This window comes from Chroicocephalus ridibundus, chromosome Z, assembly GCF_963924245.1.
Source record: "Chroicocephalus ridibundus chromosome Z, bChrRid1.1, whole genome shotgun sequence".
Lineage (NCBI taxonomy): Eukaryota > Metazoa > Chordata > Aves > Charadriiformes > Laridae > Chroicocephalus > Chroicocephalus ridibundus.
Genome location: NC_086316.1, coordinates 50,855,353 through 50,877,791, shown reverse-complemented (window position 1 = coordinate 50,877,791; position 22,439 = coordinate 50,855,353). Strand labels below are relative to the sequence as shown.

General features: G+C 39.5%; 1 protein-coding gene and 1 long non-coding RNA gene across 5 annotated transcripts in view; one reads left to right on the top strand and one right to left on the bottom strand.

Moving 5' to 3' along the window:
• Positions 1-18,374, bottom strand: part of BNC2 (basonuclin zinc finger protein 2) — a 332,785-nt gene extending 314,411 nt beyond the window's left edge. For 2 of the 3 annotated variants that reach the window (XM_063321447.1, XM_063321449.1), the window contains exon 1: positions 18,324-18,374. In XM_063321447.1, coding sequence (XP_063177517.1) covers positions 18,324-18,335 — 12 coding nt within the window. In that variant the 5' untranslated portion in view covers positions 18,336-18,374. Of the gene's footprint in view, positions 1-17,206; positions 17,315-18,323 lie in introns of those variants that run through there. The other variant, XM_063321448.1, reaches the window with a different exon arrangement.
• The window catches only part of LOC134509034 (uncharacterized), a 29,201-nt gene continuing 25,045 nt past the window's right edge, over positions 18,284-22,439 (top strand). For both annotated transcript variants that reach the window (XR_010069225.1, XR_010069226.1), the window contains exon 1: positions 18,284-18,412. This is a non-coding gene — a long non-coding RNA (uncharacterized LOC134509034). The remainder of the gene's footprint in view (positions 18,413-22,439) is intronic.

Here is a 22,439-nt window from a genome sequence, read left to right as displayed (position 1 = left end):
TCAATCTCCAATTTTAACATCACTGGAATAGCTGGCTTAGTTTCCTGTTAAATGTTTCAAATCCATGCGTGAGTGGAGAGTTCGAAAACAGGAAGAAAAGAAAGAAAGAAAATAAAATGGCATTAAGTTCAAACAAGTTTTTTTAAAAAAAAACCCAAACCAACCTGTATATAAAGTGTGCTCTTTTCTATTGGTAAATAATCCTTCCTTCTGAAGAAATTAGGATATTAGATTTTTGCATATGTTTGAAAAAGAAAACTGAAGTCTAAAAATCACTGAAAGATCTTACATGCAGTACGCTTATCTTTTTTAGCAAGCAATATTAACTCAGTTCTGAAACCATATAAAACTGGAATGTGGGACAGCATTATACTTTCCCTGGTCAGACTGACCCAGTCTTCTCCTCCCCTGAACCTTCTAAGAAATGCCTATTGTGGAGAGGAAAGTGGAAGATAAAATTGCCTGACAAGACACTGGAACTGCTTAAAAATATATATTTTGTTGTCAAAAACTTTCAGAGTAAGTGATTTAATACACATTAATTCTGAAAATGCCACAAAGTAACAAAATCATTTGACAAAATCATGCTGCTTGCTGAACACAGAAACCAACAGATAACACAGAAACTTACATAACCAGTAAGTTATCTAAGAAACCTTTAACCGGAAGAGAAAAAAATACCTGAAGTTTCACATAATAAGAGCCAAGCACTTACTTCCTTATCAAACAAATAAAAAATTATGTTTCCCTGTAAAACTATCATCATTACCATAGATATATATCCATTATTTTTCTATTTTATCTAACAAAAATTATATCGGCCTGTAGGCTAAATCCAAGCACTGCTGTTGTAGTTTTAGTAAAACAATGATACATATTCTGTGAAAGTAACAGTTTTTAATGCACAACAGCAAGTAGCCATGCAACTCCCATAAAAATGTGGTCTTGTAAATCAACAAGGAACAAAATCAGAACACATCCTGACAATACTGTAATCTATCGTTAGCATTAAATGCTCAGTCCTAAGACTTTAATTGCGACAAAACTTGAAGCTCTGAGACTTAAGACTGGCAAAGTGTTCATTCAGCAGGCATGGACAAGGAGCACATATTTTATACATGCTGGTGCGTATAAGTCATTGTTTGCTAGCTGTGAGCACGCAAAGTAAAACTTCACACATAACCACAAGGTTCCTTCTCTCTTTCTGCATGTACCTAAGAAAATGCATAGATACACAAACACACATATATGTATATATACACATTCACGAAACACAAGCAAAGGATGCTGCAAAGAACATGAAAAGAGGGCTGCTTTTCCCTGTAACTCTTCTATGCTTTTTTTTCCTGATCAAAAATGCCAGTCTCTCTTTTTTTTTTTCTCTTTGTTAAAGGAACTGAAAACAGCATTGCAGCCAAGCAGAACTTAGCTAGGCACTGTGCACAGACACATTTTTGTGAAGTTTTGAACAATCAAACAAAATTTTCAGACAGACAGTATGGCCATAAGAAGCCTTAATTTCAAGTGGAGACAACAGACACTTCAGAATATTGTGGTTGAAGACAAGTAGGTTATAATTACTATGCATGCAGAAGTACAGTTCAGAAATACCCTCTCCCCAAGTTTAAAACAAACACACACAGATGTCGAGAAACAATCATGAGATGATGCACTTAAAATAGTAATATCTGTTTACAAATTCAAGTTGCTGCTTGGTGGAAACTTGATTTCTGTAACATGTCCCCAAGATACAATCTAATACTAAAACTTATCCTGCGGTAGGTCTACTTTCCAATTACTAGAAGTAAGCATACAAGGTATATAATTAGTTATGACACTGGGACAGGCATACATGTTTCAACACAGACAGAGCTCTGAACAAACTTTTTGGCAGTATATGACAGAAGACTTAAATTGAAAGCTCAAAGGCAGGGTATACTGTATTATAGACAAAAAAAAAAAAGAAAAAAGAAAAAAAACCACCCTCTAACTTAAAAAGTTCTCACACCAAATGATTTTTAAAGGTATGAGCATATTCAGCTGAAACACCCTTCATAAGCTGGAAAGAAAAAAATACTGCCCTGCAGCAACAAAATGGGCTATATTACAAATTAAGAAAAAGAAACTCAATCCTTTGAATGGTTTCTTTTCTTTTAGTGAAAGGGTGTAATTCTTCCCTAAAGACTACATTATGACAAAACATTTATATAAATCAAACAAGATTTCTTTAATGACTCTGGGCATGGGATCTTAAATCTGGGATGAAACACCAAATTCTATCAATTCTAAAATAAATTAGGCAAGGCTTATACAAGTAGTACTTATCTTGGCATTAGAAAAAAAGAACATTAGTGTCAGAGACGTATCATCAACATGCCTTCAACCGATAGCCCCTGGAAGGGCCTGTAGGACTAAATTCAGAATAAGTGAACTCTGAGCAGCTCAATTAGGTATCTAGTTTCTAAACGTTTTCATTTAAGAAACCAACAAGACACCAAACAAGATATAATGGGAATGTCCATAAGGATTAACCTTATGGACGTCTTGTTTCATTCTACAGAAAGAATTTGACTTCATCTAGTTTAAACAAGCTTTCTGGGATGTCTGAAAGTGTCTCTTTGCTCTGCCATCTTCCCTACAAAGAATGTAATTTTTTTCAATAGGAAGTCCCACGATCACAGTTTTCTGTAACAGGAAACACTGAACCTGTCTCTGTAAAGGAAATTCCAAGTACGTTAATTTGTGGGGCAGCTACCTTGGAAAGCACACCTTAAGTTAAAATGATCATAATTAATAGACTTTTCCAGTCTGAAATTCATGAAGCTAATACTTGCATAAACACACTAGTATTCTTTAGGGTTTTGAAGTGTTTAAAAAACAGCCTACATATTCCTGATACACAAACAAACCAGATACTTCCATTTTGATACCTATCTTACAAAAGTTAACAGCGTAACTTTTTTAATTTCACACTGTAAAAAAAAAATTAAAAGAAAAAATATACATTGCCTTTCTAAAATGAGTATACTAATGCTACGTCCATCAACTTAGCTAATGTTACTTAGAGAGATGATGTAGCACTGTTGGCAGAAATATTTCTTCTGTCAGCATATACCATGTCCCATCTAGACAAAACTTGACAATAACCCTTTTTTCCTCCTTCAGATACTTAAAAAAAACATGGCACTTGCCGAATACTTGGAAAAAATGTGCCTGTGATGTCACACACTATGTTTGTATGAGGGAAGAAATAAAATTTTCAAAGATAGGGCTTCCCATGAAGAACACACAGCACCATATGCCTATTCCATCTTCACCTGAAAGAGTTAAGTGTTTGTTTGTTGATTACAACTGTGGTAATAGGGCTAACATGGCACTTAGGATTAGACCATTTAAGTCTTACTCAGTTAAAACCAGTACCTTTAACATCACCCGAGAAGCAGTCTGCTTAACAACCTGCACAGTAGCTGGGTATACCACATTCAGCATTAGTTCAGTTCATGAACATCGCAGGAAGAAAAAACAACCTAATCTTGATAAAGAAAGAAACAAAGCTGACTGCATCTGAATGCACCTCAAAAATATCAACCTGTGTTAGTCTGTCTCAGAAACTACTTCTCGCAGTCTCACAAACACAATACATTTAGAAAAGTAGCTTCACCTCAAGAGAAGGGAAGACTGCATCTTGCATACTTTGTGGGCATTGATCCTGCATGAAAAAGGCACTGGTGCATTTCAAGTGCTGTAAATAAGTAATAGTGTAATGCTAGTATGAGTAAATACGAAGATACTACAATGCAGTGCACTCCAGAGTTACAATTAACTTCAGAACAACACAGAACATATAGAGCTCTACATGTGCATTGCACTGATCAATCTGATCAAGTTTTTGCCAAGAAAGGTTGGACAAGATGATCCTTGAGGTCTCTTCCAACCTGGTATTCTATGATTCCATGTAGTTTATCCATAGATTTTCCCCTATTTAAGACAGATTTGTATTTTGAGAACATCACGGTATACCACTGAATTACAGTGTTCCATCCTTCACGATCAACATATGACTACATGCTACAGATGATAATATTATGCAGACCACGCATTTACCGATGTGTATTCAGTTGTGGGGGTTTTTAACTCTGCCACTATCACTTATAATAAAATTGCCCCCCTCTTTCAGTTCTTACAAGTCACTACTCTAGAAAGATGACTGGACTTCTTTTCCAGACGTTTTTTACTCAGTTCTATGAGGTTATGGATAACTAACATGGTGACTCAGGTATTATTCATGGAGTGGCTGTCTTTAGCACAAGACATTAAAAAAACCTCTTGAATATATGCCATGATTCAGGTTCCCATGATCCCTTCAGAGCAAAGTGCTAATACCACGGCTCTACCATTTTCCAGCTCTGGTAATTACAACTGAGCATTAAGCTCATAAAAGCCAAAGGCAAAACACCCATGAACTATTACAAAACAACACACAAAGAAGTAACCATCAGGTGATCAGGATACAGATTCACGGTGTATCGATTAGCTTGCAGCACGTGTCATGTAGCTTTGCCAACACTAAAAGTGAAGTAAACTACATATGATTAGGACAGTGCTAGTTAGTTGACAAGCTGTAAATTCCTACTAAAGATTACCTTGCAAGAACAATCTTTGGTCAGTGTACTCACAAGAATAATAAACTTAAGAAGTCAAAAGTTTTTTTGAAGTTAGCGTGAGATCTGGTACTGACTGCTTTGATGGCAGAGGATCTGTTCCATCAGCCTGTTCTAAATAAACTGCAAATGGTATTTGCTCACTCCATCCTGGACTGCCACACCTATACCATGTTTCTATTTGACAAAGGTCCTAGAACGCTATCTGTATGTGGCCTATGATTCAAGTTTGTAATGTATTTTCTTGACATCCTGGGATGAAATTTCAATAAGTTAGTTAACTCAAGAGATTTTTCAGTACCGAAGGCCAGCAATGAGTACGGTGCAAATCCTCTAACAAAACACCCAGTACTTCCAAATGAAACTAATGCCTCAAATGCACCAACTTCTGTCTTGCCTAAAACTGAGTTAAACAGCCCCTGTGTCTCTTCACACAGGACTCAGCAATTCTGCATACCTATCTCAGTGACTGGCAACACTGCAATTACATGAATGGTAGTAAAATAAGTGATCTGCTAAGTAACATGACTTAATTTCACCTGAGCTTCCATTAACCTTTATGTAATTTATGAACTTTTTCTATGCTTTTTCCCACCCTGGCACCGTATTTTGCCAACATCTGATATTTCCCACTATTTTATGAGTAGCCTCATTTATAAACAGTTATTTTCCCAAGATTATTTTACTAGGAACAGCAGGTTCCTAAAATCTTCACAGTCCTGAAGCTTTTTCACAGAAAATACAGAGATACTTTCTATAACATAACTAACTAAGCCTGCACATTGTGAAAACATTCCCAAGATAATATAATCACAATATACTTCAATGTACATTATAACAGCAATAGAACCCAAGATAAATGGATTGAAGATCCTCTTTTGCAAGCCAATGAAATGCCAGACCATTTTTGGTGATTCTTCTTACATAATGTATGACAAAAGGCATAGTGTCGTGACTTTCATGTAATATTGTCATCATAAATGGAAGTCATCAGTCTTCTTAAAGGAGAGGAGACCCCTAATTTAGGAGAAAAATGCAGGGATTCTTCTACAAATCCAATCCGACGCTGCTTTTCCAGGGAAAATATCCACAAAAGCTGGCATGGTCATCTTTAGTTCCCAGAATTAGAGAGATATCAGAGGCTTGGTTGTTAGCAGGTCTCATTATCATTATTGTAATATATTTGTAAGACACAGGTTCACAGTACTGGCTTCGGTTTAAGTAATGCTTATGGGAACATATTCAAATCACAGAATAAGATAACTTAATATATTTCTCAAAGGAAGCACAGTGGATTGTGTGAAAATGTTGAGAAAGAGGCTTTATAATATACAGAACAGATAAGAAAGCTGAAGAACAATGAAGATAAAATAAGAAATACAAAACTCCAAACAGAAACCAGTATTTCCTAAAATGTTCTCCAAAGATTAACAGGAGGTACAATATTTGTTTTCCCTTCTAGCAGTGCACTAGTTTTCACAGACACCTTTTAGGATTGATCTATGTCTTAGTTTTACTTAAGAACCAGAATTGCCCAAAAAGTCTTCCTGCTAGCAAAAATGCCTGTCAAGAAAAGCCTTTATACAAACATAGATATAAAAAATATGCATTATATGTATGAATGTATGTTCTACATGTGTACTATGTATGTGGATGAATGTATGTATGTGTGCATTATATGTTAATGCATTTATAAAGACATATATATCGTGTATGTATATACCATAATATATTGTATGTATACATACATACACATACCCACATACACACAGGAAAGCTGCAGCAGAATTTCTGAAAGTTTTATTCTTCCACTACATCTGTAGTTCATCTTTCCATACATGCCACTGATAGATTTTTTTAAAAGCACATTAAATCAAAATCATTCTTGCAATACGTAACACAAAAGGAACATGCATATTTTGCTTGTTGTGAGCCTAAATTTGTGTTGCTTTGTTATAAACGTATCACCACAAGAGCAAAAACAATCCTGAAAACCTATTACATTTAAAACTGAAGTCTGAAGGTGAATAGTTATCACATCCTTGAGCCTTAAACCGATAAAGGTGAGGACAAGAGCAGTTCTCTAGATTTCACCACTCAGCAAGTTTCTCTCTTGCAACTGTCTGGCCTATTGTGATTAAATTCTTCATGGGTCTGGCAACAACTGCATAAGAAGAGTGATTTTTTTGACCCTTGGTGTTTGACAGTGGGAAGACACGAGTTGCCTCTATGTTCCACAAGTTTATCTAACATGCTCACAAATCCTCTGTATAGCCCAGTGACTTCCAAATGCTGCGTAGAACTCACACATTATGCAAAACTCATCCCACCATACTGCCCACACCTGCAATCCATTTAATAAGAAAAGAGCTATGAAATTATACACACAAGTAACACCTGAAGTACTGTGTCCAGTTCTGGGCTCCCTGGTTCAAGACGGATGGGGAACTGCTGGAGAGGGTGCAGCAAAGGGCTACCAAGATGATTAGGGGACTGGAACACCTCTCTTAAGAAGAAAGACTGAGGGATTTGGGTCTCTTCGTCTGGAAAAAAAGACAACTGAGGGGGCTATAAATACTTAAAGGGTGGATGTCAGGAGGATGGCGCCAGGCTCTTTTCAGTGGTGCCCAGGGACAGGACAAGAGGTAATGGGCACAAACTTGACCATAGGAAGTTCCACCTAAACATGAGGAGGAACTTCTTTACTTTGAGGGTGACAGAGCACTGGAACAGGCTGCCCAGAGAGGTGGTGGAGTCTCCATCTCTGGAGACATTCAAAACCCGCCTGGACGCGTTCCTGTGCAACCTGCTCTGGGTGACCCTGCTCTGGCAGGGGGGTTGGACTAGATGATCTCCAGACGTCCCTTCCAACCCTATGATTCTATGATTCTATGAGAGACAGTAAAGGTGTGCAGAGTAGGAAAGGGGCAAGCCTCTTGCCCTGCTGCTATGGTGACTAGAGATATAAGACTGTTCAAGCTCTTTCAACATCATACTATCAGCCGCATCCAGCTCCTTCCCTGACATCACCAGCATCACAGAGACTTTTTCCTCTTATTTTTAATCAAAAGACTACTAGAGTATTCAAGAAAGCTCAATTAGCAGGAGCTGGTGAAGAGCCTCTTGCCACTTTATGACCCCCAAGCCAAACCATGAAGAAGCAAGTAGCTCACTCCCCTCCATGGTGCCTTTATAATGCTAACAGCATTCCAAAAAGCAACAAAAAATGATGCATATCTGCATCCTCTCTGAGTGTCCACTCAGCAATTGAAGAACTTCTTGCTTACGGAGTAATCATTTGATATCATAAATCATTTAAAAATACCAGCTGATAAATGAGATTCACCGCTGATATGCAAAGTAGTACAAGTTACAGGAGGATAAGAGGAAATAGAGAAGACTGTAACTTAAATTCCGAAGGCAAAAGTTAAAAAAAGATGCACAGTTTAAGTAAGGGAGTAGAAACCTTAAAATCACACATCACTTATCTGCTGTTGCTTCCTGTTCCTACTTAACTTTCTTGCTGTCGTACCATGTGAATTATATCAGCTTAGACTTAAATTCTCTTACAAGCCTTTAATTACTTAACATATGCATTTTCACATATTGCTTTTCAATATTTGCACCAAAGTGTGGAGAAAATCTTAATGCCAGTTTGTGTACTGAAGAACACGAATTCCTCAGCCTCTTCACATTGCTTATACAATCACTTAACCAACTGGCGTGTAGTGTCATTTGTTTTCATCAGATATATTGTATGGGACACCAGAAACACGGTATCTTCAAAAGCCAACTCAAAATACAGCTGCTAACAATAAATATGGTCATGGCCTAGCAGGGAAGAAAGCTGTAAGTTTTCACTATTAGTTGGCTAATTTTTACAAAATCTTAGCATCTTCAGCAGAACAGCAAAACCTTTTCCACGATGTTCTCTAGGATTCTGTAAAGAATCTCATTCTGGAAAATTATCAGTAGGCTTTTAGAAACATATAATTGGCATTAGATCACTATAAAAGCATTGCTCAACTGTCTTGTACGCTATACGTTAGTGTACATAATAATAACTGTTCAAACATACAGATAGAGTATACGTCCAATTGACTGGTACTAGGAATATACCGGTAACTTCACAGTGAGGTGAATAACAAAACCTTTCTTTAATAAAACTGGCACACTGCCACAACAAAGCCAATGGAGTTAGACCAGTACGATTCTATCAAAACAACTACAAAAGTAATTACTTAGCAATGAAAACTGGCATCTATTAATAACAGAGGGAGAAAAAACTGCTTTCAGGGAAATATTTCCTTCAGTTCAAAAATGGCACTAATCAGGACTTCCAAATTAATTTACCTTAAATTTATTGTACTTCAATTCAATTTCAAAGTAGTTTTATTGCAAAAATCACCAGGCTAGTTGCAGTAAAGAGAAGTGGTTCATCATGCTGAGCACATCTTCTTAAATGTCAAATGCTACATTTCAACAGGAAAATTTATTTGATTCCTAACTGGCCCTTTCATCTTTGATTTGGAAACCATGTAGTAAGTTTTAGATTCATCAAAGCTAATATCAGTCTAGTAATGAAAGGATGTTTTAAACTAAGTAGGCACTACTACATTTGTTCCAGCTCATGTCTGAAGATTTTGTTCCATTTAAATATTTGTCTAATTCAAATCACAAAACATAACAGCTTCCCTTTTAATTTGAGGAAAGTGAAATTCAGTACCAGTGTTACAAATGCTTCCACTGTTTGAACAAGAAAAATAAAAAGATTATTTTTGCTGAATTTTCTCTCAGACGCAATTTTCTTTGGAGGCACTTGTTCCTACAACCAACTACTTGATCACTTTGGCTTCGATGCTCTGAACTAAAGCAAAAGGTGCAGCCACACTTCACTTCTTTCTTATCAGAAATGTAAAGAAAAACTAAGAAGCCCAGAATTCCTATTAATAAATGATGACCACTCACACATTTTGAAGATTTGAGTCTAAACAGTGCATCTGAAACAAGGAAATTGTAAGAATTTTCCTGAAGCCCACTACAGGATTTATCATCTTGAAAATCCTCTCTGCGTGCCATACGAGAAGTGCAAATGAGATGACTAGATTTCATTCAACAGTTTCAAATAAGTCTAACTTGACTGATTTCAATGGCTTTACTCACCCTTTACTTTTCAAACTTGCTATGAATAGGACCAACATAGACCCTTATGCTTTACACAGAACTAAGGGGAGTTACTAAATTATAATTTAACTGTAAATCTATAGAATAATAGAATGGTTAGAGTTGAAAGGGACTTTCAAGATCATCTAGCTCTAACCCTCCTGCCATGAGCAGGGACACCTCACACTAGACCAGGTTGCTCAAAGCCCCATCCAACATGGCCTTGAACACTTCCAGGGATGGGGCATCTAGGTCTAATTTTGTTTTGATCAAATTATCCTTATGAAAGCCATATGAATTTCTGTATCATATTGTTATAATACTACTGATAAAAATGTAATTAAAATGCATTCTAAAAGGTCAACTATAGAGAGATCAGGGATAAAGGTGTATTTTTACTGTTGTAAAAACTGAGAGCTCTAGAGTTCAGCTTGATTTGGTTAACAGGGTAGGTAAGTTGGATTTCACAGGAACTTTAGAAGCAAAATGTTTGTGAATATTGCCCTGGACGAAATGGAAGATGTGCCTCAGCAGAATGAGGAAGCAGTGCCATAACTAATAATTTTGGCTCTTTGAGTGGCAAATGCAGAAGAAATTACTTAGATGCACCTAGAAACTCTCAGCCAAATTTATGCCTCAAACAAGGCTATGTCAATGCTTTTACAACATCAAGAGTGATTCTGAAGCTTTGCTAACAGGAATATTTTTAAATATATTGTAATTCATATTTGCAGAATTTTTTCTAAGCAATTTGGAGGATTTGCAGGTTTGATCCAAAAACAAGTAAATAGAAAAAATAGCCATAAAGTGTATTATTGAGGACTACTTCAAGCACACTTTATCCTGACAGCTTAAAAAAGGAAAAGCAATACGTTTCTTAGTCATGGAAAACATTTGCTCCCTTGTAAATGGCACTTAAATGAAACTAACATGATTGACAAGCAAGCCTTGGCAACACTTAATGCAAGTCCATCTCTTCAGCGTTTTAAGCAAAATTCCTTCACAACTGTTTGTCTTTGCAATAACTCCTACAAAGCTCATTAGTGCCAGCCTTGGTTTATCCCCCATGTCGTGCATTTATCCCTGGGATGCATTATCAACATGTGGCACATGTCCTTGACATGCACAGAAGAGTTGCACCCCAGGACAGCAGCATGCATGACAATAGTGTTGACTCTTACTCCTTTATGGTTGCTGGGATGTAACCGAGAAATCTAATAACTGTGACAGTAGGCCTTTAGGTTTTTCCTTGCCTTTCCAGACAGTGAAGCTGCACAGACACTAATGAAAGGTTAAATGAATAGGAATAGCTGACAAGAGGTACAATAAAGAAGGGACTTGGTAATCCACAGACACTGAGCAGAGATCCTTGGCTCAAGCAGAGAAAGGACAGCACATCGTCGAGTCACAATATTTAAAACAGCTTGCTATACACAGAGGCTTTTGTGTCTGGGTACATGTCTGGCTTTGGAAGAAAAAAAGATACTGAAAAGAAATTTCAGCATGGGGCACTTTGGCAAATGTCAGGTCACAAAAAGGCAAAAATGTTTTTTGTTTGCTGTTACATCTTTGTATTCAACATTAAAAAGCATTGACTAAAAGCACAAATCACAAGTTTCAAAATAATACATATTTGACAAATATGATAAAGTTGCAATACCAATTCAGTGTGATTCCAGCTGACAGCATGATGGGTGTTGTACATACACTCAGCTTCATTTACAGCTGATAACAGTTCATAATATGCTTTGCATACCATCTAAAACTTTCCCCATAGCTGAAGAATTCTAACAGGCCTAGCTTCTTAAGTTTTATATGCAGCAGAACTGTAGATGTGACGAATTGTAATACGCTGCAAAAATACAGCCAAACTTCCAGACAGTGCACCAGCCCATGGTGACTTAAAAACTTCTTAGTGTTTAGTTTATGGCATTTTGATTTCTTTTGGCTTGTGACTTAAGAATCAGCATTATTTTTTTGGGACATTCTTTTTTTTTCATAATTAAAAAATAATTACAACGCCCAGCATGTTTTTAAAATTTCTCTAGCTTTTTATAATTTTCTACAAAAATCTGATTTAAGTATATACTGAAAGATTTTTAATTCTGTGAAAAAAAGATTTTAAAAAGAAACAGAAAGTACTCTCTTAAGTAACAAATCAGAAACAAATCTGATTAAGTTATCTGAATTTGTGTGGTTTATTTACATTAATTATTCCAAGAGAGAAGTACTGAAATAGATGCTGCGGATGAAAAGAATTATCTCTCAAAAACCTTGATTTACCTGGAATAAGAAAGAAAAGTATTTGCATATGTATCTGGAGTATAAAATATACATATTTATAACATGTGGTGAGAGTACTATGGAAAGATTCTAAAATGAGAGAACCTCTTTGAGCATTAAATTATAGCAGAACTCCTGTGTGTACTAAGATTCTAATAATCAACAAATAAAGGCTCTTACTAGCACGGCACATAATGAGAGCTACTGTGCAAGAGATAAAGGAGACAAATCTGGTAGTTTATCTCACTGGATTATATCATTTACTTAAATGGTAAATAAGTTTGTCCAAAGTAATGCTTGTAAAAGCTGCCATATAACTATTAAGCAGCAATTATGATCAATGCGTTTTTAGAACAAATATGTCAGAATTTAGGTGGGATGAAACTGACACAGAATACAAGGTTGAAACAGATGCTTTTTATTAAGCCATGTTAAATGCTATTCCTTTAAATTAAGTACAAATTCCTGGATAGATTAGGAAGTGATACACATTTCCAAAATGACAAATATACTCGTATTTGTTTTGTATTTTTGCATTTCCAGACATGCACACTTTTTTCCTAACACATACTAATAGTGGACATTAGCTCAAATTAAATCATTAAATCAAAAGCCCCATGCAAATATGCAGACTGAAAGTCAGGACTCTTTCATTAAACAACATTCAGCAAAGAAAAGACTTTAAATTCTGGTGACAGTATCCAATGTGCTAAAGGAAAAGGGATGCTGCCAGAAACTCCCATCTTTGAGGGGAAAAAAATATAAATTTTGTTTTTGTATAAAATCCAATGTTTTACTTGGACTTGTTTAAATGTAATTACTTTGCTGTTGGTCATTTCTGTTTTCTTGAAATTGACAAGATCTGTAGTCAGACACAAATCCCACTGACATACATGTATATGTAACACAGAATAAAGCCACCTCAAAGTCTAAGTTCTAGATCTTTGGCTTTGAAGAAAAGTTAGTAATCAGCCCTCCCTCATCCAGAATATTTCTCCCCCTTTTTCTTTCCTATGGCATATCTAATAAAATGATGAAGCTCCCTCTAGCTCTGCAAGAGGAGCTTAACTGGCCAATGATCCTCTACAGTTCCTTCCCATTTTCAAAAGCAATACTGAGGAAGAGTGAGAGCAGTATTTCCCTTACATAATAAGTGTTCTTGTTTTCATTCAGCAGTGTTCTCAATTGTACAACTTGAAAGGACACAGATAATATGTGAGAACATCTGCTATGAAATACAGAAAGTTAAATACTGCTTATTATCATGCAGCGTACTAAAGACCCTCTTAATTATTTTCAACTTACACTTTATTTACCAAATTCTTGTTTGAAATCTTAGATTGACAACCCAGCCATGGATGTATTGAAACAACCCCCTCCACACACACACACAAACACACCTCCATTCCACTTTTCCAACTGCTAAGTAAAAACAATGTAAAAAAGAATGACAGATAATACCATAGTCCCATACTAGAATCAAGATTTTAAGTACAGAGTGTCTCAATTCAAAACCAGTTTATTTGTATACACTGGTTTTCCAGAAAACCAGTAATGCCACTGGTAATTTGCTCACTGTATTTTCACCTACCATAATATTTACACATACCATTTGTAATGGCTTGTATTGTTTAATCTCCACTGCATTTCAGCATTGGATACTATGGAATTACAGTTATTTAGCAGGCTATAAATAATGTAGTTGGCATGTGCAATTGATATTTAAAATGTCTTACGACAACTGTAAAAGCCTCATTACAGACTAGCAAATCATTTCTAACAAGCAAGTTCAACTGATAAATACCAAAGCAAACCTGCAGTCTATGCTGCAAGCATGTTTGTTTTATTTCAACGATACACATTTAATGCAGTGTGCAGTGGACCATCCACACAGACTATAAATAAGAAAGAAAGTGAACTTCCAAAGTAATATGGCTATTGTGAAGCTTTCTAAAATAAAACTAAAAAAAAAAAAAGGAATTCTGAGTAACAACAGAAAGAATAGCTTAGTTTCCCCTCCCCCCTTTATGAGCTAGTGTCCAATTTCTTCTTTTCTGAACAGCTGTATTATCCAACTTAAGTTGCTCTGCTAATTTCAGTCCCACAAGGACTAACTTGGAAGGCAAAAAAGTACTAGAAAAGATCAATTTGCTGGGAAAGATCAAATGAGAAAACTGTGGGGACAGCACCAGGTCAGAGTGTGAAGAACTAAGCAGACCTGTTCTTCATTAACTTAAGCTCTCTTGGGACGTCACACACTACCTGTCCATGGGCTTATTGAACCGCCTAACCCTCGTCTCTGTACCATTCTTCTGGGCCCAAGTGAATCATATCCTGCTGCTGACAAGTTAGCAGGGGACTGCGGCTGCAACATGAAAGTACTTTTCTTTCTTGTCTAAATCAGGCAGATTTTTGAAAAGACGACACAGCACTGACTCGTGACATGGCAAGATGAAATGAGAGGTCTGGGCTGGTCTTCGAGCTGTGCAGATAAAAGTAATCAAATGACACTCCTGGAATGCAAATTGGCATTCTTGACTGCAGCAATTGCACAACCATGAAACATCTCTGACAGCAAGCAAGATTAGGACAAAATGTTATGTAAAGCACTGAACTCAAAAACTCACTAGAAAATTCAAACTGTAACACTTACATTTTAATATAGCAATAGTCATCTCTGCTTTTGTCTGTTCCTTTACTTTGTTTAATGTGATCACACACCCGTCTTTCACAAATAGCTCAGTAATAAAAATGCGATGTGATTAAAGACATAGAGCTGCTCAGTTTTTTCCCCTAAAATGCCAGTGTGTTGTATTTTTACAAAATAATGTACCAAGGCAGGGGGTTTCTGTTATGTGTGTAAGATGTGTGCTTAAGGAACATGTTCACAATCCCAAATCTTAAAAGGAGTTTCAAAATTTGCTCATAATAAATTAGTTTACAATTTACATTTAGATTTTCCTGCCTCTGGATCAGGCAAAGATGGATCATTTGAAATATTTAGTGAGTAAATTTTAAAATTCACGTGCTTTAGGAACTTAAAGCAGTACATACATAGAGCTAGATGGTTCATTAATACTGGACAGCTTAAAATGAAACTAGTGTATCAGACAGCTCATATGCCCCATTAAATTTCAGATTAAAAATTCCTGCAATTTTTAAGGGCAAGGAAAGTTCCACATACTTTTACAGGAACTTGGTATTCTTGTGCAGATCTGCTGATCAGGCTTATTAAATATTACTGTCTGAAATGAACTCAGTAATTAAACTGCGCACATTTGTACTCCGAAACTATGACAAAAACACTACCCCATTTTAAAATTCATGTATGGAGATGGGTTATAATACAGAGGGGAAATGGAAGATAATGAGAAATAAAATCCCACTTCCACTAAAACATATTTCAACGGCTGCAATGCACGGCTAACATACAGGTTAAGAAAAGAAATATGTAATATCCTGCTTTGATTTCTTACTTAAAAATAGCTTCAAACCATTTTAACTGTCGGCCAGACACACACAAAAAAAGACACTCGTTGCCACTTTAATCCTGGGTACACCGGATTATTACACGATGTCTTTTGTGCATCAATTTTACAACAGCTTGACTCTAGGGTAAATGGGAACCATCATAAATCGCATGCTGCTTTCAAAACCACTTTAATTTCTGTCAGCGTTACTGTAACCACAGTCCTGGGCACATGCTGCTTTTTCCCCCTCCTTTTTTTTTTATTTTCTTTTTTTTTTATTGTTGCCTACATTTGACAGTTGCATCTCCTACACTCCAATTGTGGCTTTGATCACTGAAACAAGACATGTCATGTTAGGGAGAGAAGGGAAAAATACAAACCCTCCATCTCAAGCTCTCTCTTCATTCACAGACATACACTGTATCTATAGTTTGAGTGCTGTGTATACATACATACATGTATGTATGTACCCACATACACACATACATACACACACATATACACAAACATGTGTGTATGCAGGCGTGCCCATATGTATATTCAAGGCACACAAGACATATATAACATTACTGGAGTGAGATGACAAAAGCTGACTGAAAGCAAGGCAGTAGTCAAACAGCGATAGAAAATAACTACTTCACTGAGTATGGGCTGATTGAATATGGACTGTTCATCACTGAGGTCAGTCCACTTGTTAATACGAATAGTTACCATTATGCATGTTAAGTTCAGTCATGGCTCTAAACGGGCTTGTTCTTCGCAAGCTGCTTAACCTATCCTCACATCACAACCCAGACAAACGGACTTCAGTCAAATGAGGTCGTCAGCCATTTCGATTTTTAATTTTAAAATTAAGAAGTCGTGAAAGCCCAGACCCTGCTATTCAAAGGAGACGTGCATTTGCCCAGCACATGTAATAAAAGCAACAAAAACTTGCTCAAAGTTGTTTGGGGGGGGCTCCCCCCCTCCCTCTTACGGTTAGGGCATCAGCATAACTCTGCAAGTTCTGCTAACAATCGCTGATTGGAGAGGTGCAAACTGCAAGCACATGCACAACAAAAAGGAAAAGAGTTACGGAGGGAAGGTGGATTTACACGTCTGTCTCCCTGCCTCAGGCGTTGTTTCACACGCAAACACACAGCTCCTTCCCCCGCACTCAAAGGTTACCTTTACATTGTGTGCGAACCTTACTCATTTCCGAGCAGAAAGTGGTGTCCAAAAAAGAGCAGACCACCACCGTATGCCCGATTCAACCCCGCTCCACCTTCACTCGCTCTCCCTCCACACGCACACACGTTTTTTTACACTGAGCCCCTCATCTTCAGTGGAGGGAGGGAGGCGGTAAAAAGCATGTGGCCGTCCCATTTCAACCCCCCAAACTCACTTAAAAGTTTAGCACAGCTTCTTAAGTCATTCCTTTTTTTTCCCCCAGTCCACGCAGCACGGGGCTGATTTATTTATTTATTACCCTCCTCCTTCGCCTTGCCCGGCTGCTTGTTTATTTGAAGGCTGAAACACGCCGGATAGCGATAGCAAGGGCTGCTTGTGTTGCTGCACGATTTATTAATCAAATCAAACCAGAAGTAAAGGCTAGAATGAAAACGAGAAAGGCTGCTGGAAACTTCTTACCATCTCTGCATGCTGGGTTGTCAAGTGCACCCCCTGTCTCTCGATCTCCTCTCAGCGGCAGTGCCTGCACCCTTCCTTCTGCCTCTGGGCTCTCACCGCCTCTCCCTCCCTCTCTTCCCCCCTCTCTCTCTCTCTCCGTCTCCCCCCCCCCTCTTCCTCCTCACTCTCTCTCACCCTCACACCTTCAGGTGATTTGAGCTAAAAAATAGAGATTAAAAAAAACAAAACAAAACAAAACAATAAAACAAAGATACTTCCCCCCCCTAAAAAAGAAAAGGCAACAGTAGCGAGACTCTCTGTCTCCCCCCCCCCCACCCCGCCTTCTCTCTGACTCCTCCAAAACTTCAGCCCCCAAAGTTCAGCCCGAGCAGCGAGAAAGAAAAGAGAAAAGCGCTTTCAGCGGAGAGCTGGAAGTTATGGGAGGAGGGACCCAGGTTCGGGTCAGAGCCTCCACAGGTTGGTTTGTTGTTGTTGGGTTGTTTGGCTGGGGAAGGGGAGGCGGCGGGAGGGGGGTGGGGGGGTGGGGGGGGAGGCTGCCAGCGGCTCCGAGAGGGCAGCGTCGCCTCTTTGGAACCCCTCGCTCTTCGGGCACGGACGGCTGACGGGGCGGCAGAGGGAAGGGGAAATCTTGGGGGGGGGGCGGAAAAATCACCCCCCTCCGCTTCGTCCCTCCACCCCTAAAACTTTCCGTGCCAGGCGGGGGCTGCGGCAGAAGCCGCCCGCGCCCAGCTGTCAAAAACGCCCAGCGGCCGCCGCCAACTTCGCGGCGCAGGGCCGGCCGGGCGCCCCTCTCTGCCTGCCCGCTTCCCCCTCCTCTGCCCGGTTCCTCCTCGCAGCGGCCGGCAGCCTCCTCTCCCGCTGGTTCTCCTCCTCCTTATCGGCTCCAGGCGCCGCCGGAGCGAGCGAGCGAGAGAAGGCGGCGAGGAGAAAGGTTGCGGGGGGGAGCTGAGAAAAGGGAGGGAGACGGCGGAAAAATGAAGCGTAGCCCAGAGGAGGGGGGTCAGGAGCCGGGGGGGGGGGGGGGGGGGGGAACGGGGGGGGAAGAGCGTTAGAAGGAAAGCGAAAAGTTAGGCAGACGGAAAGTTTTTGCTTGTGGTGCCGGTTTCCCGCTTCCCACCCATTGCTCCATCAGCTCCCGGGGCTCTGCGGCGGCGGCGGCGGCGGCTGCTGCTCGATGTGGGGATCTGAAGAAATTTTTGTGAAAGGGTGGGTGTTTTGTTTTTTTTTTTGGTTGGGTTCTGTGTTTTTTTTTCTGTTGGGGGGGGGGGGGGGGGGAAAAGGAGGGAGGCGGGAGGAGGTGAGCCGTCACGGTTGTACGTTCGCAGGGAACAGACACGAGTCACATCTGTGCGCGACACGGAGCCAAAAAAACCCCGGCCGAAACCCGGCCCCGCCGGCGCCGGGGGAAGCGCGGGCGGCCGCGGCCCTCAGCGCGCAGGCACACAACGGCCGCCGCGCGCGCCTCCGGACGGAGGGAGGGAGGGAGGCAGGCAGGGAGCGCGCGCAGGGGCCACGGGGGTGGTGGTGGTGGTTGTGGGGCAGGGCCGTTCGGCGCCCGCCCGCACCGCCCGCCCCAGGGTTCGGCCCGCCGCCCGGAACGGTCGCTCCAGCTGCGGCTTCGCCCCGGCCACCTTTCCGGCCGGCGCGGCCCCTCGGCGGGAGAAGAGGGCTGTCCGGGGACGTCAGTCCCCCTCTTTCTTGGCGCCTTACCCCTGCGAAATCTCGCCTCGCCTCCCCCCACCCATTTATGTTCCCGGTTTGAAGGGCTCTGCCGCATGTGGCCCGCTCAGGGCGCTGAAGCGGTGGCAGATACCTTATGGTCGGCAAAAGGGAAGGTGACAGGAGGCTCTCATTCTCTATCTACAGGTACAGGTACCCATAGCCCAGCCCATCCGGCCATCCCTCGTGTTCTGCCTCTGAAGGCGCCGAGGGTCACTAGCGCTGCCAAAATTGTCTCCCTTCCTCAGGCTCTGTGTCAAATACCAGGCTGGGAGCGGATCTTAAAAAAATTGAACGTGAGGAGAACTTTTCAGGTGACCGGAAATACAAATATTAGGACGTTTTGTCTCCTGCTCCCTCTTGGTGTGACTGGACAGTTTGGTGACCCAGCAGGCACTGAGAAGAATCGAGAGACCGGTCAAGTATAGAAAATAGATAGCTGCCTGGCACTTCAGATTTTTCCTGCATCTGCTATGGACTAAAACCACAGCAAACTCTTAATGTAATGAACGGCATGTCCTTATGAATTACCAAGTTTCCAGGCTTTTTACCAGATTTTGCCGTCTTTCTTATTTGTGCATTTCCTGTGCCTGTTGGAAGAGGGAAGGGTGAATGATCTCTATTAGTATCAAAAATCAGGTTTTCCGAAAAACTGACTGGATGTATCTCAATTTCATTGTGTTTTCTGCGTATTCGTCAGACCTTCATCAGGCGTAATACGCATCATCTTGTGGACAGAATTTGCAGTGTCCACACTTCATCAGGGTTAGTTTCGATCTTTGAACTGTAGAGAGCGTGTTTTAGGCTAGGGCAATGATGCAAAAGCATTTTGCATTTTTTAGGACTTCGCTTTTTTTTGTACCTTGACCAACAGAGACTTAGAGTAATTTATGGTCATTCTAAAGAATTCACAGGACTAATTAAGCCATGATTTCATGAGTTTTCTGTCGAAGGGGAGAGATACGAAAAAACTAGTTAATTATTTCAGAGTCACATTTTATTGTACATAAAGCCGCATTTGCCCTTTTGAACCAGTGGAGGGCCAAGAAGTTGCCAAAAAATTGTGTTCACACAGCCCCCTAGTGGTTAAAGCCTTGGCAACTTCACATCCGTGTCTCCTCACATGAAGGAGGGAGAATCCAAACTAGCTTCATGCAGATTAAAAGTAAAGTGCTGCAACCTTAGCTCGCAAAAGGCATGGTCACTTGCTAGAATAAAGATATTCCATGCCCATTGCAAGGCTAATCTTTACTATGCAGTTTCACAGAAGTGAGTCAAAGACTGTAAGCAGTTGCATCTTTGTGAAAGAAAAGGCTTATAGTAGGTAGACAGCCATACAACTAAATTTGAAAACAACTTTCCTTACTACTCTGGAAAAGTGAGGGTTTTTTTTAAACTGGGGCTCGGCATTAGAAGGAGGTATTCCTATATGCACTAAACCAATAGATTACAGTGATAATAACCAATATCACACACTAAAAATTTTCCCTAAGCTTTGATCTATCATTTCAAACAAAGAACCTGTCAAGTGTAACACAATCATTAATAGCTCCCAGTTACTTTATTTTTAAAGATTTTAAGTAGTTTTATATGAAAACTAATAATGCCTCATGGCGTCATTCCTTTGTTATCTTGCTTGATACTTAATTCAGCTTTTTTAAACCTCCTTTTTTTTTCCACCTGTCAATAAGCCAGTGGCTTTTGTATTGACAGTATATTACAGCCTCTTGAAAGCTGCTGAGGAGGTAAAATAGCTGGAGGCAAGTTGGCTGTTGGGAGTTTTGATTCTTGGGTTGACAGTATGGGATTACAGGATAAACATTGTGGAATAAGACAGTTCTGCTCAAAGGATAAGCAGCAAAATAGCTAACTGGTGACATTTGAATATACATCATCATTAGACTTCAGACTGAAGAAGCTCCAAGCTTTTCCAAAATTTTGCAGCTTTCAGGCACATACAGAATAGTGTTTTAAATTTGTGCTGAGTTCTTGCTTTCAAATTTGCCTAATATGTGGTATATCCTGAGATAATCCTGAGAAGATAGGGCCCTTGTTTAAATACTGTACCATCCACCTGCACAGAGACTTTTGGTTCTTTATATTGCTGTAGTGACTGTGATATCAGCACACATCATAGATACTGCAGGAAATGGCATCAGATCTTTACTTGTTTACTTCAATTAACACGTCAAAAGACAGGGCACAGACTCAAGCTGTGTGATTTGCGGACATCATGTGTAAGATTTCAGAGTAGGGGCAAAGCCTAAACTTCTCCTTGCTTTTTAGACTAATGATATTTGTTAGTGAAGGAAGCAGTGTCTAACAATTTCAGTCTCATCAACAGGAATATTTATCCTATACAGCAAATACTTTCTCACTGTAGTTTTCCTTCAAAACCAGTTATAACCACCATAAAGAATTAGTGGTACTCATTGGTCTGAGATTGATTAGCATGAACAAAGTTAGTTAGAAACATATTTTTCTTCACTTCTATTTTGATTTTCCGGATTGGAATACTGAGATGTTGCAAGTTTGAGATAGAGTCTGAGTAAGAACTGCAGCTTGAGAGGAATGCAAATATAAGTCATCTAAATTGTGGTGTCTCCAGAGTGTGGTATTTCTCTGCTGTCTTGACCTTCCTTCTCATGGAAGGAATTTACGGTTCACTTTAATCTTCTCCCCATTTTGAAAATTTGGAGGTGCAGTCCAGAGGATGTGTCCAGAGCAGAGGCGGGACATAAGGCACCAGTAGCCTATAGGGGCCTATAGCAGCAACATATCAAACTGAAATCCTCCATATTTTGGTGGGTGACAAGGTGAAAAAGAACACTTCTAGAGAATGGTATAATTGAAATGTAAATGAAAAAACAGTTCACCAGTAGAAAGAATCTCCAACAGAGAAATTATGCCCAATCCTGCATATAAAACCTAATTTCTGTAATCCACAATGAGTCAAGCGGAGAAGAACCTAATTCAGCATAAAGATAACCCATCAGCATTTTAGACCAATACTGTTATGAAGTCCTAATCTTGTTACTCATTTTATTCAGAAACATGGCTGTAGCATCCACATGCATACTCAACATTTATATTAAGTTCCTATGCTGACTATTACTCTGCAATAGGTAGCATGCCTAGTATGACTTACACAAAAGGTAGGCTCCTACTTCCTATTAGAGATTTATCTTTTCCCTTTTAATTTATTTTCTTTTTTTTTCTTCTTTTTAAACATTTTTATTTGAGTTTTGTGTTAGTTAGTCAGATTCTGACATTTTGGGAGAACTTCAACCGTCTTCAAGAATTAGGAAATAATATCTGGGCATTTATTATAAAAAAAGGGTCTAATGCTTTCCCTGGCAAACTAAAATTTCCTGGTGTTCTAGAGGAAGAGTGTGAAATTTGATGCAGTGTAGGCAGGGCATCAAGGATACTACTTCTGAAGGAGTTCACCTAAACTTCGCTATGGGCTACAGGGACCTGAGCCAAGAAGTGAAAAACTAGTGACCAGTTTTGT